The 14,989-nt window shown below is 38.5% G+C and overlaps 1 protein-coding gene across 5 annotated transcripts in view; it reads left to right on the top strand.

The window, feature by feature from the left end:
• Positions 1-14,989, top strand: part of dst (dystonin) — a 243,432-nt gene that overhangs the window by 190,787 nt on the left and 37,656 nt on the right. For all 5 annotated transcript variants that reach the window (XM_056260168.1, XM_056260164.1, XM_056260166.1 and 2 more), the window contains 9 exons: positions 1,933-2,159; positions 2,241-2,363; positions 4,939-5,040; positions 6,945-7,046; positions 7,449-7,622; positions 8,487-8,642; positions 8,947-9,144; positions 12,730-12,858; positions 14,175-14,345. In XM_056260168.1, coding sequence (XP_056116143.1) covers positions 1,933-2,159; positions 2,241-2,363; positions 4,939-5,040; positions 6,945-7,046; positions 7,449-7,622; positions 8,487-8,642; positions 8,947-9,144; positions 12,730-12,858; positions 14,175-14,345 — 1,382 coding nt within the window. The remainder of the gene's footprint in view (positions 1-1,932; positions 2,160-2,240; positions 2,364-4,938; positions 5,041-6,944; positions 7,047-7,448; positions 7,623-8,486; positions 8,643-8,946; positions 9,145-12,729; positions 12,859-14,174; positions 14,346-14,989) is intronic.

Genomic DNA, 14,989 nt, shown 5'->3' with positions numbered 1-14,989 from the left:
TTATTCATCATTGTGCAACCCAATTCGGATACCACATGACAACTGACTTACAGTGCTTGACTTTTTCGTGAAAAAGGAGTGAAGAGTTTTTTTTGCCGTTTTGAACTCTATGAAACTGATGGATTCGGCGCGGGTGCGAGCATGGGCGTGTCGTAAGCTAATGCACGAGTGACTGATTACCATGGAAGCGTGAAAGTCACAGATAGACTATCCTTGACTCTTTGGATTTTAAATCTCGATGTAGGGCAGGCTATACACACCTGCGAAAACCTCACCTTGTCATAGACACATTTGCCCTATGAAAAAGTGCGGGGGACGAATTTACATTTTATAAAAAGTGGGGGGGACACGTCCCCCCCGTCCCCCGCGTAATCTACGCCCATGGTTTCATTTAAAATTTAGATAAAGTTTTAGTAATTTTTATTTCAGTTTTAGTTATTTTAGTTACTGATGCACCGGATCCTTGACCAAAATAGTGATATTTAAGTAGTGCTTTTCCAATGGTGTATCGCAATCGTAATCCAATCGCGATGTCAAGCCTATGCGATTATATTACGCAAAATACTGCGATTTTATATGAAATAAACAAATTAGGGCTGTTAACGCAGCATCTGTTATTTTTTGTCATCCTTTGGCTAGTGTTACATGATGCCGCTCTTATTCATGTGAATGCTTTAAACCATTCAGCGAGACACGTCAAAAGAGCGCGCTGCCTGTGTGTGTCCTGACTGAAAGACGCGCGCCAGTATCATGCGCGTGCACAGACCGCGCGCCAGAATACAGATCTCTTTTCGCTTGAAGTGAACGAACAATAACACACACAATTATGCCAAGATATCATTTGTCGAGTGTCTTCATAACATAAGAGCAGTCTTTTGATGGTCGTAAAGAGTTGTGAGAGAATAAGGCGCGTGTGAGATCCGCGTCTCTGTCAGCAACTCTTAAAGGGCCAGCATCCAATAATGCTTTCTGTCAGTAAAGTTAATCAAAGAACAAAGGGAACAGAGAAAAACACTCACTGCTCTTGACCAAAGAACTTGTGTAGCTTTAAATAGGATTTTAGTCCATATAATTTATGCAGCACAGACTGTTTGATAACTTTATTCCATTTCTGTATATGTCCTACCTGTAGACAGGAAGAGCACAGGTAAATATGACATTTATTATGGGTTTATGTGAGGATTGTTTGAAGTTCACTTAAATTAAAATTAAATTATTTTTTATCCAGATATCAATGGCTTATTGATCATTATAGGTGTTATCAATCATTTAGTTGTTGTTGCTAGTTTGAGTTGAGAAATACACATTTCAGAATTATCACTAATCTGTGTGTGCATTTTGCTTTAGAACCAAGCAAGTTGACTCATGAAACCATTTGTTTATTATATCGCAATCGCATATCGCAATATTGACCTCAATAATCGCAATATTATGACATTTTCCCCAAATCGTGCAGCCCATTTGTGACTGTTCTAGGGCTGGGTTGACACAATCGTTTCCTTGTTTTTATTTGACACTGAAATGGACTCTTAAATCTCAAGATCTGTCTTTTAGTCGATACTAATTTCTGTTGATGCGTAAACAAATCTTTACTAAACATTTGTAGCGCGACTGCCATCCTGTAAGCGTTGTTACTTTTGAAATTAAACAGTTTTTTTATGACATTATACCAGCCATCGTTTAAATGTTTATATTAACAGAAAATGGCAATAAAAAATTATTTCGGTGCATCACAAAAATGTATGAAATTAAATAAAATGTGTAATATTAGTAAAATTATACAAAAAACTAGTTTTCGATTTTTTTTTTTTTCAGCCCAGAATTTTCTTTTCGGTGCTTCACTAATTTTAGCACATCAAGTTAAACTGAATTAAAATGCTTTTATTTATTTTTTTACATGCTGATGCCTCTCTTCTGTTGTTTCATCTGAAGCCGTTCAAGATAAGCTGGACCAGATGGTGTTTCTGTGGAATGACATCCAAGCTCTTCTGGAGGAGAGAGAGGCCAAGCTCCTGGATGTCATGGACTTAGCGGAGAAGTTCTGGTGTGATCACTGCGCGCTCATCGTCACCATCAAGGACTCGCATGATCTTCTGAGAGAGCTGGAGGAGCCTGGAGTGGACCCGTCAGTGGTCAAGCAGCAGCAGGAGTCTGTGGAGGTCTGGAGGACTCACGACAGAGCTCATATTATAGAGGCTGGTAGTCATTCAACATCTTCACACTCATGTTTTGCTCCACAGAGCTTCAGGGAAGAGATTGACGGGCTGCAGGAGGAACTGAACGTGGTCCAGAATCTGGGGGCCGAGCTCATGACGGCGTGTGGAGAACCTGATAAACCAGTGATCAAGAAAAGTATAGATGAGGTAATGATGCTCTGGAGAACAATAGCGTACGAAAGTAGAGGTCTGTGCGCAGTGGTGTAACGAGCCAACACCGGGCCCTTATGCAGGATTATCAAGGCGGGGCCCCTACTACAGCAGGTGATGACGCAATGTCCACGAGACGGCTAACGTGAATAATAGGATCAGGATTTGATCATAGAGACACAGCATATAAGAGATAAAATGGCTGACAAAATCAGGAGTAGCCTACGCGCACCAAAAAAAAAAAACACTGGTGACGGCGCACCATAACACATTGTTACTCACTGCTATGACTACACACACATAGGCCTAGGTCCAAATACATAAAAAAGATGCTCACTTACATTATAGCTGCATTTTTCGGGCTTTCCTCTGTGAGAATATGCATGTTCACTTATCGACCCGAGGATTCCCCAGTCCCAATTCGAAACAAATTACACCAAAATACATCATTGTTTGTTTCCCACATGTATTCAATGACCAGTAAAATATGTTGTTGTCATTATTTATTCAAAATAAATTCGCGATAAAGTAAAATGGGATCAGACTAAAAGTAGTAAAATGCGATAGGGGGCCCCGGCTGTCAATCAATATCTTCCAGTCACGCGGGCCCCTGATTGGTCCGGGCCCGTAAGCAACCGCGTACCCTGCTTACCGATGGTTACGCCTGTGTCTGTGCGGGATTGAGAGATCTTGTGAAAGTCCCTTTTTTTCCCATTCCTGCCCGCAAAAGCTTATAGGAAGGGGTCTATGCTGATTTTTTTACACTTAATTTTTATGTAACTTTTCAGAACAGAGACAAACGGTAACAAACAGTCAACTTAGCTTCATGGGTATTTACATGGAAATTATTTCAAAATGTAACATGAAAAAAAAAAGAAAAAAAAAAACTTTTTCCATACTCACCTAGTACAAGAGATCCTTGAGTAAAAAAAAAAGTCATGAGGTTATCATGTAAACATAAATACATATATGCACTTATAGAAACACATACATACAAACAAATATTCTCATGTCCATAGCCATACTTTCATGCAGCTTGAAGTAATATTCTCTCATGGTGGTTACATGTGTGATAGAAATATGAATATGCATACATTTTTCTGTCTTCTCTCTGTTTTGATATATGTGTTGTTGTCCATTCCCCCAGTGTTTTTCAAAAGTCTTGTAGTCTTAACTTGAATGTCAGTCTTCCCATTTTTTACGTTTCTGTGACATTTGTTCCCTGAGTTCTGGTTGGGAAAAGATGTTGATGCCTTTAACGCCAAGTAATCAGCTGCTGCTAGTAGTATCCTCAGTAAATATGTATTCCAATTTTTAACTGAATCTGGTATATTACCAAGATAGAGAATATAATCTGTTTCCCCCAATCTCAATCTCTAAGATATACTCTATACTTGAGTGTATTTTACACTGATGTTTCAGTCCCGGTCCGGTTAGATTCTGTCTCGTTATGGGCGTCTATAGGCTATTTTCTCAATTTTTCCACACACACACACACACACACACACACACACACACACACACACACACACACACACACGCGCGCACGCGATGCTTCAGATCTCCAGTTACAGACTTCTGCGTGCTGTTATTATTAGATAATTATATTTTGCGGGAGGACACGAGTCATTTCTTTCTCCCGCTTTCAGTGTCTTCCCTCCAGGATCCGCGCTCAGCAAATCACAAGCTGTCCTGCGGGATTGCAGACGTCTTTACCAAAGTATTCATAGTTTCTGCCAAAACACCATGGTTAATTGTTACTATTGTAAAATCATAATGTATTTATCTACGCTCTCAGAATCTTTATTTATTTATATTAGCTAAAAATAAGTTATCAAGAGTTTATTATAGTAAAAACTGTAGTAACTATGGTTTTTAAATTATGGTTACCATGGTAAATATTTGTAAGCTTTCATTTTACATGTTTTAAAAGTGTTTTTGGTAACACTTTACAAAAATGTTTCATTAGTTAACTACATTAGTTAACATGAACATAATGAACTGCACTTCTACAGCATTTATTAATCTTAGTTAATGTTAATTTCAACATTTACTAATACATTATTAAAATCAAAGGTTGTATTTGTTAGCATTAGTTAATGCACTACGAACTAACATGAACAAACAATGAACAGCATTTATATTAACTAACATAAACAAAGATTAACTAATATAGTAACAAATGTATTGATCATTGTTAGTTAATACATTAATGTTAACTAATGAACCTTATTGTAAAGTGTTACCATGTTTTTTAATTCGTTTAAAAATTAGCAAGTCTATCCAGCATCAAATGTGTAAGCAGGGTTAACCCTAATTATGTTTATATTATATTTATATTATATTATTATAAACATAATAAAGAGTGAACAAACATTAGTCTCTCTGTGACACTCCACTCACACAAAACGTAAGAAATGTTCTTTACTTTTGTTTTGGTGGATTTTTCCATGGAGTTTATCAATGAATAGATAACATCATAATAAGGATGGTTAATTTTTGCTGTTACTGGAGAGCTGGACGAGTCAGAGCTGGCGTCACACTGTCTGACCACATCTCGTTCGGCCCACAGGTGAACTCGGCCTGGGAAACCCTGAATAAGACATGGAAGGAGAGAGTCGAGACTCTAGAAGAAGCCATGCAGGCTGCGGTTCAGTTCCAGGACAGCCTCCAGGTTAATATCACACACACACACACACACACACGACTCTCACCACACATCTGTCGGAAACTTCTCGAGTCAGCACTGTCTGATCGCCTGTCATGCTGAATATGTTCCTAAAGGAAAATCAAATGTTACATGAATGGTCACACTTTATTACAGTGTAATTAACAACATGTACTTACTATAGCGTTAGAGTTTAGTTTGGAGTTAATTGCTTATAATTATGCATAATTAACTGTTATTACTATAGTGACCACATGTAACTACGTCGCCTTAAAATAAAGGGTAACACTTTATTTTACAGTGTCCTTCTTACATATGTTACTATAGTAATAACAGTAAATTATGCATAATTACATGCAACTAACCCTCAACCTAACCCTATAGTAAGTACATGTTGTTAGATAATATTACACAGTACTTAAATATATAATTACACTGTAACAATGACACCTTAAAATAAAGTGTAACGCATGAATTAATCATGTGATGTGGTTTAGCCCTGGCGAGTGCCAAGAGGGTACATGGACAATTTGAAAGGGAAAAATATGTTTATATTTATAATATAAGCCGTCAACTCATTATCTCAAATTGAATGCTCTTTTATTTATTTTTTCATCAGCATTAAAAGTGAAACTAATGGGAATTTGAAAAGGAAATATACTTAATTGTCATGGGAAATTAAGAATGCAAAAAATGACTTTCTCATAACCATGATGACTTTTTTTTTTTTTTTTTGCTTTTTTGTCACTGGCATGTTGTATCCAGATCAAGAACATGCCCTACATTAATCATGTTAAAGGGATAGTTCACTTTGAAATTAATTTTTGGTATGTTTTAGCTTACCTCAAGGGCATCCAAGATGTAGGTGTCTTTGTTTCCGCAGTAGTTTCAATTTTGATATTTTTAGGTCAAACCGTTCTTGTCTGTCAGTCATATAATGCAGGTCTATGGTCACCACCTCAAAGAGCATGCACAGAGAAGTCCAAATTAAACATGATTTAATGACTCGTAAATGTAAGTACACATTGATGGCCTAAGACACGAAACGAGCGGTTCGTGTGAGAAAACGAACAGTATTTATATCGTTTTTACCTCTTGTAACCACAGCCACGTCCAAGTGATCTGAGGGCGCCGGCGCTTCGGTCTGCGCAAGCGCCGGAAGTGATCTCTCTCTCGCGTGTGTACGTTACTCATTGTTTACACAGATTTCGGAAGTGTTACCTTTCACTGTGAAGATCTAAACATATTTAGATATACAGGAAATCGCAATGGAAGACGATTTCGATATTTCAACAGACAATATATATTTTTCAGAGAGATCCCTTCCGGCACTTGAATATAAAGTATATTTGAGACTTTAGACTATATTGATCTGCCTATGTGAGACTATAGTTTGAATTAAACCCTTTTCTTTGCATGACACTTTGATATTACAGTACAGAATAGTTCTCTCTGTATTATCCTGAACATTGTATAAGCATTCATATCGTGTGTCATTGAACGGAAGAGCTCGTGAACATCTCTGAATTTTCCCAGTGAAACCGACCCGAGTCCTTCATATAAAAATCAGTCTTGAGGCTTTCATAGATAACTTATAAAGTCGGTGAAGTTCTGTTACAAGCTGTTCACACAGTGGCAACACAAGAAGTGATTAAAACATGACAGTTATATACATATAGCCCTTTAAGCGAATGATTAGTTCAAGTGCTGATTAATTGATGTTTTATCTCTTATAAAGGAATCAAAGTGAATATCAACCAGTGGTACTTGTTTTCCCAAAACTGTTGGTTTAGGTGTGACTTTTGTTCATATTCTCTGTCATCTGAGCCACATTTGTATTGGGGCTATGAGTGAAACTCGACTCGATGTAAAGCTCGGATGTTGTGACAATAGTTTGCCCTTCTCTGCAGAACATGTTCGACTCGGTGGATATTATGGAAAGCAAACTGGATTCGATGTCGCCCGTGGGCACAGACCTGGAGACTGTGAAACAGCAGATCGAGGAGCTGAAGGTATCGATGTATTGTTCGTGTGTGGGAGATTTTCTCAGACCCATGACACGTTGCTTTATGTTAGTCATAGTGCATCCAGATCAAAGTTTACAGCTATTTATCTCCAGTCCCTTTCATTTGGGATATAATAGAGCTGACAGACCACACACAGCAGCTGTGTTTACACGGAGACATTCATCCGCTGCTTCTTAAACTGTGGGTTTAAGCCTAAACAATTGAAAATGTTTAACCATTAATGTTTACAGGTGAACCAACATGCTTTTAGTCCAAGATTTCATTTGTATGCAGTTCCTAAGAATTCACTAGACGGTTCACAGTAGTGTGTTATTGTAGATTGCAGGACAAAAATCAGAAACACGGCACAGTGTGACAGTGATCTCATCATGTATTGTGTGTGTGAAGGAGTTCAAAGGCGACGCATACCAGCTTCAGATCGAGATGGAGAGACTGAACCATCAGGCCGGGCTCCTGCTAAAGAAGGTGTGTGAGGAAGCCGACCGAACTTCTATCCTGGAGCCGATGAACGAGCTGAAAATGCTCTGGGAAAACCTGGATAAGAAGATCATCAACAGACAGGTCAGACACTGGGACGGGTCTACACTTCAGTCAGTGCGACGTGCTGTTCGCAACCCATGTTGTGTCTGTTAATGTGATGCATCTCAGCGCACAGCAGGATAGACAAAAAGGAACAGATTTTATCCGTTGGGAATTGATTGGATTGTAATTATGAAAGCAAATCATTTATTGATTAATCGTCTGATCATGGTTGTTTAATCGAATCGCAATTATTTGAGATAACTGCAATAATTGTGACGTTTTAATCAATCACATTCTCCCTTTCACATAAAATACATTTAAGCTTTTAAAGAAAAGTCATCAAATGCATGAGTAGAAAAGAATAAAGAATAAAAAAAACACGGTTATAAAGTACACAAAGATCTAAGGTCAAAGGGTCTTTATATGAATGATATTATTATATTATATAAACATCAATTTGTACAGCATTGAAGTGAATCATATGGGATTATTTATAATATTTTTTATTATTGTATTTTATAGGATTCCAAGTAAAACAAAAATAATTTGATCGAAATTTAACATTTTAGTATTAATCTCGCGCTGTAAGTGACACGAACAGAACAGAATCATTAATCACAATTTTGTTTGTATGACAATTAACAGTCAGCACAAGATTCATGGCGGCAGGCCTGTTCATGTCGACTTAAAACTAGTATTTTTGAATATCTGGTTGCATGTTTTCTTGCAATATTAAAGACATTGCAAAGCAACATTGAAACACATTTTCTGTAATGTTGCACATGTTCAAATGTTGACTTTTCAGCCCCAAATTCACGCCACTGACTGGTTGTGCCGACGCTGTCATGTCAATACTCTGTTTCACTACACATTCATGATGTTGTGTGTCCTGATCTCTCGTAGCACAAGCTGGAGGGAGCGCTGTTGGCTCTCGGGCAGTTCCAGCACGCTCTGGATGAACTTCTGGCTTGGCTCACTCATACTGAAGAGCTGCTCAGTGAACAGAAGAAGAGCTGTGGCGACCCCAAAGCCATCGAGATCGAGCTCGCAAAGCACCACGTACGTCCCGGCCAAAACAGCGCACCGATGCCACACTTTCCAAATGTCATAATCATTTGTTAACAAACTAGTTAAATGAGCTCGATGTTTCTGCATTCAATTATCACATTGTTTAAATGAATTCTGAAATACATAACTAATCTCTGATAACAGATCACTGTTAATTCTAACGTGGACTCATGCATCTTCTGAAACGATGTGCATTGTGAAAAGCGCTATACAAATAAATGTGAATTGTATAATGCGGTCAGATGTCCACAAGCATTGTGGATCTCACGATTTGTCGTGTGTTTGCGTTCTCTAGGTGTTGCAGAACGATGTGCTGGCCCATAAGACCACGGTGGAGGCTGTGAATAAGGCGGGCCGGGAGCTCGTGGACTCCAGCGCTGGAGAGGAGGCCAGTGGTCTTCAGATCAAGCTGGAGAACCTCAACCAGCGCTGGAAGACTGTCCTGGAGAAGACTGAGCAGAGATGGCAGCTTCTGGACAGTGCTTTACTGCAGGTCAGGAGAGAATACCAGCCAGACGGAGGCCTGGAAACCCTCTGCAATCTCACAGGCACAGCGCTTCCTAAAATGGAGATATGATTGATGATGTTCTCAACATGAGGCCAAAAATGTCCTCTCTTAATCTTAAAGAATGTGAACGAGAAGCAGTAAAGAGTTCGATGTCCACATGCTCTCGCTCAAAGAGTTTGCTTTAATGTGTGAACGCCTGAATGTCGAACAAACTAAATTACAAAGAACATAAAGTTCCAAATTTTTACTTAAATGTCCAGATGAATTCGTGGCATGTGCAATTAATAATGACTAAATGGCAACTTTGTTTTAATTAGTGCTGTCAATTGATACATTTTTTTTGTGGTATTTTTCTGTAATGTTAGTTGCGATTAATTAAAAGTTTTTAATATAATTTCGCATTTAATCTCCAAATTCATGTAGAAACCACATAAAGACAGTAGCCTATATTTTAAATATTTGTTTAATGGCATCTTCATTTAACTGTGCTTGCGAGGATTCTCGCCAAAACAGGCATTTTGGCATAATTGTGTGTGTTTTTGTCCGTTTAAGCGCTGTCTTAAGCTGTGTGTGTCACAGACAGGAGATCCACAGACGCGCACTGCGTTCTCTTTTATGTCTTATCGCGCGTGAATTGCATGAATAAGAGTGTGATCATACAGTATAATGTAACGCTTGCCAAAGGGTATAACACGTCAAATTGAAAAAATGAATCGCATGCGTTTAGGGGTGGGCGATATGGCAAAAATATCATATCACGATTTTTTTCAGGAAAATCACGATTAACGATTTTATCACGATTCTTTTTCATGTTGGTTTTACTATTTTGCAAGTGACTGAGCATTACAGCCAAACTAATGTCCCTATTTAAAAAAAAAGCCTTATAGGTAACAAAAGAAAAAAGAATGGCAGACATTTAGGCCAAAGTGGTGAAGATAAAAATCTTTATCATTATTTTCTTTGTTATTAAGAATTAGGAACAAAGATACACATTAAGCATACACAACTTAATATACAAATGAAATAAACAGTGCTTTATTTTTTCAGCTACAGTAGGGGTATTTAACGTAGCATTGAAGAAAGTAATTAGGCTAAATGAACAAATACGAAAATAAAACACAACATAGACTTCACTGTATAAATTATACATTGATTATTATTAAAGCTACTACTAAAGTTCTCAGTCAAGAGCAGTGAGTGATTTCCTCTTTGTGTTTTGTTGTTTTATTAACATTAAAGGGATAGTTTTCCCAAACATTTTAATTGTCATCATTTACTCTCTCAAGTTGTTTTAAACCCGAATAAGTTTCTTTCTTCTGTTGAAAATAAGTTATTTGGACGAATGTGGCTAACCAAACAGTTGCTGTACTCCAGTGACTTCCATAGTATATGTTTTCCTACTATGGAAGTCAATGGGGACCAGCAACTGTTTGGTAAGCCACATTCTTCCAAATAACTTTAATTTTTAACAGAAGAAAGAAATTAATACAGGTTTGGAACACATTAGAGTGAGTAAATAATGACAGAATTTTTTTTATTTTTGGGTGAACTATCTCTTTAAGGACAAGAGGCAGCTTGTTTACTAACTGGCTACTGTCGCTTTAAGAGCTGCACGCGACGCGTCTAATATACACGCATTTGACAAGCAGATTTTCTCTCATTTTTTTCCTGTTTGCTTTCACTTTAGACATAACCAACTTTGTTTATGTAAACCTTGTGTGTATTTGACAATATTAGCGCAATAAGACTCGAAAGATAACTTATAACGTAGTCCAGTAAACAGACGCTGTTAGACAGGCTTTTAGTGCCCGTGTGCTTCGGGTGTATGCGCTCAGAAAGCACGCGTCAGAACAGCGCATCAGCACGTGAATTACATGTTTAACCAGCAAGGCTTTAAAGCACATGCAAATAATGAACTTCTGTGAACTGCAGTGTCCCGTTCCTCTGCGTTAACATTTGTTGTATGTTGAGACGGAGTTCGGCGCCAGAACTGCAACTGATAAAATGCACGATACTACGATATTTCTTCAAAAGCAGATCGTGGAGACATTTTAATCGTCCACGATCAAAAACCGTCATATCGCACACCCCTACATGCGTTAACACGTTAATTTTGACAGCCCTAGTTTTAATAAATTGCAAAAAAATTGTGTTAAAGGTGCTCTATGTAACTTTTCTACTAAAATGAATCCTTTTTTATTGCCTGTGTGTGAAGGGGTTGTAATCACACATTAAAATGATCCACTTGTCGAGTTTTGCTATTACCTCTGAAGGCCAGTATTCCTATTTCTATGTGAAGTCTCCGGGTCGGATTTACCGCGAAATCTAACGGATGTGACGTGCATGCGCGCTCCCGAGCCTCTCTCCTTATATACAGTCTATTGTAGACGGTCAGGGAGTTACGTCCGGTTAAAGGCGCACGTACGTTTTTCGGCTTATATCTCAGTCAATCTTTGATCAATATTCCCAAGACTCTAATCGTTCGTAGTGCTGGACGGGGCCTTTCGAACGAGCCCACCCCCGAGGTCCAACTCGCCCGGCTCCCCGAGTTATAGCTGTTCGAAATCGGGGGTCCCAGCGAACGGCGATCCGGTAGGGGGCATCCCCGAGGCCTGCCACTCTAGCGTTCGGGCAAGGGTTCCCCTGGGACCTCCTCCCCCGAATTTGAGCTCTCTGGGTCTTTGGGTTCCAGAGATACGAGCGATTTTCTTCAAAGATCGTGACGTCACCGGCGTCCGCAATTTTGCAGCGCGCCCGATGGTTTTCTGCTAATATCTCCGCGAAAACACCACCAAAAACTATGGAACTTATATGGTTCTTTTCAGCTCGACTAGATGGTCCCAACGAGCTCGGTGCTCGCCGAATCCGTCTAGTATTCGCCGAGGTATTTGCGTAATAGACGGTATTGTCTATGAGTTCGAGCACGAGCGCTCTTGTAAAATTTGGTTGCAATCTGAAACATCACCACTAGAGGCCGCTAAAAGTTACATAGAGCACCTTTAACACTTTATTTCGATAGTCCACTTTAGACATTCTACTAACTATAAGTAACTTTGCAACTACATGTCAACTAGCAGTCATTAGAGTATTAGTAGTAGACTGTCTTAATATCTGCTAACTCTTTATTGTGTTGGTCCTCCAACAGACATTCCACTGACTATTGGCAACTACACGTCAACCTATTCTACTAACCCGAACCCTAACACCTAACCATAACCAGACAGTCTACTAATACTCTAATGAGAGTTAGTTGACATGTAGTTGAAAAGTTACTTATATTAGTAGAATGTCTAAAGTGGACTATCGAAATAAAGTGTAACTAACTTTTTTGCTTACAATTTATATTTTTGCACTCCTGCTCCATTGATTTCCACCCGAAACATTCTGTTAAAGGATTGATTGTGTTGAGTCTTTCTCTCCAGACACCATTGTTCTTGTTTCAGAATTCCTACAAACTGGCCATTTTTAAGGCTAATAATCTGCGCTCATTAATCTGCGCCTCGGCTCTTCCAGTGGTGGTAATGAATGTGTGAACTCTATTGTTGTGACGCTGGCTGATCTGCTTTCTAGGCTCAAGGTTTCCATGGTGAGATTGAAGACATGCAGCAGTGGCTGAAAGTCACGGAGCGTCAGCTGTTAGCATCAAAAGCCCTGGGAGGATTACCAGACACGGCCCGAGAGCAGCTCAACACCCATCTGGTATGAGTTTAACTCTACAACAGATCTGCACACGCATGGCAAGCTTGGAACAGATAACGGACTCAATGTTTCTTTTATAATTCATAGATTGATGGATTTGTTATTGAAAACAGTTTGCTATTAGATAATGTTTATCATAAAAGCCTTGTTTAGAGGAATCATTCTCCCCAAATTGAACATTTTATCATCATTTACTCATGCTCATGACAATACAAACCAACATGACTTGATGTTTTTCTTAATACAGCATGTATAATGCACAGAAGCATATAGTGACCAGAATTGAGCTCTAACAATAACAAAAGCAATATATGAATATTGAAATATAGAGTGTGAGTTTTATGAAATGTATGATTCTTTTTGGAGCTGGACTGGTCAATGATTTCTTTGTATGGAAAAGAACCGCTAGGAGATTCTGTGAAATCTCCAAAATCTCATTTTGTGTTGCATAGAAGAAAAAAAGTCTTAAAGGGATAGTTCACTTTGAAATTAATTTTTGGTATGTTTTAGCTTACCTCAAGGGCATCCAAGATGTAGGTGTCTTTGTTTCCGCAGTAGTTTCAATTTTGATATTTTTAGGTCAAACCGTTCTTGTCTGTCAGTCATATAATGCAGGTCTATGGTCACCACCTCAAAGAGCATGCACAGAGAAGTCCAAATTAAACATGATTTAATGACTCGTAAATGTAAGTACACATTGATGGCCTAAGACACGAAACGAGCGGTTTGTGTGAGAAAACGAACAGTATTTATATAGTTTTTACCTCTTGTAACGCACAGACCGAAGCGCCGGCGCCCTCAGATCACTTGGACGTGGCTGTGTTTACAAGAGATAAAAACGATATAAATACTGTTCGTTTTCTCACACAAACCGCTCGTTTCGTGTCTTAGGCCATCAATGTGTACTTACATTTACGAGTCATTAAATCATGTTTAATTTGGACTTCTCTGTGCATGCTCTTTGAGGAGGTGACCATAGACCTGCATTATATGACTGACAGACAAGAACGCTTTGACCTAAAAATATCAAAATTGAAACTACTGCGGAAACAAAGACACCTACATCTTGGATGCCCTTGAGGTAAGCTAAAACATACCAAAAATTAATTTTAAAGTGAACTATCCCTTTAAATAGTTTTAGTCTAACATGGGGATGAAAACACAACTTGAAAAAAAAAGGAATGTTTTAATGGGATTTTTAGATTTCCCACACTCTTATTTCTGCTGATATATAAAGAATATATGTATAGTACACTCTTTGAATAGTGATCTTATGTCAGGTTATCTGTGAACACGATGTCTCTGTGTGTTTGTAGGAGCTCTGCAGTACATTGGAAGTGAAGGAGGAAATATACAAGCAACTTCTTCAGCGAGGACAGCAGATTTTGGCCTTGACCCCTGAGGGTCAGGACAGCACCACTGAACTGGACCTACGCAACCTGCAGGACAAGTGGGAGTGTGTTCAGGCCAAAGTGATGGAGAGGAAGGTGAGAAGAGTCTGATTTACTCACTGTACTCTGTGTTCTTCCTGTCAGTTTGACTCATCTTCATCATCATCATCAGTGGGCTATTGGTTTAAAGTATAGCTGTGATATCAGATCTGTGAGCTGTTGTGCTTTGATGTGTTTTCACTTGAGCGCATGCCCAAAGTGAGTTATAAATCAGTGCAGAACAAAGTCGAGTTGTCTGTGGTCTGAAAAAAAAGGTGGAATAAGAGAATGGTTGAGCCAAAAAAAATTCTGTCATCATTTGCTCACCATTGTCGTCGTTCCAAACCTGCATGATTTGTTTTTTTTTCTTCTGTGCCACTCAAAAGTATTAAAGAATATTCACTCTTTTCCATACAATAAAGACATGTTATAAAATAGACCAAAAACACCATAAACACAGCTTTAAAAAAGTAAGGTACAGTAAAAATAAGACTTGTGTCAAGTCAAGTCATCTTCATTTATATAGCGCTTTTAACAATGGAGATTGTTTCAAAGCAGCTTTACAGAGATAAACATACAATTTACGGTAACAGAGATTGTTTTGGCTTTATAGCGATTTTTGAGTAATGTTATTTCCGGCTAAAGTTGGTTTTGATTGATTCACTTCCAGCAAAATTATCATTTATTACATTAGAGGCCAC

Source organism: Rhinichthys klamathensis, unplaced genomic scaffold (assembly GCF_029890125.1).
Source record: "Rhinichthys klamathensis goyatoka isolate OS25496 unplaced genomic scaffold, OSU_Roscu_1.1 h1tg000174l_1, whole genome shotgun sequence".
NCBI classification, from domain to species: domain Eukaryota; kingdom Metazoa; phylum Chordata; class Actinopteri; order Cypriniformes; family Leuciscidae; genus Rhinichthys; species Rhinichthys klamathensis.
This window is presented reverse-complemented; position numbering and strand designations above follow the sequence as displayed.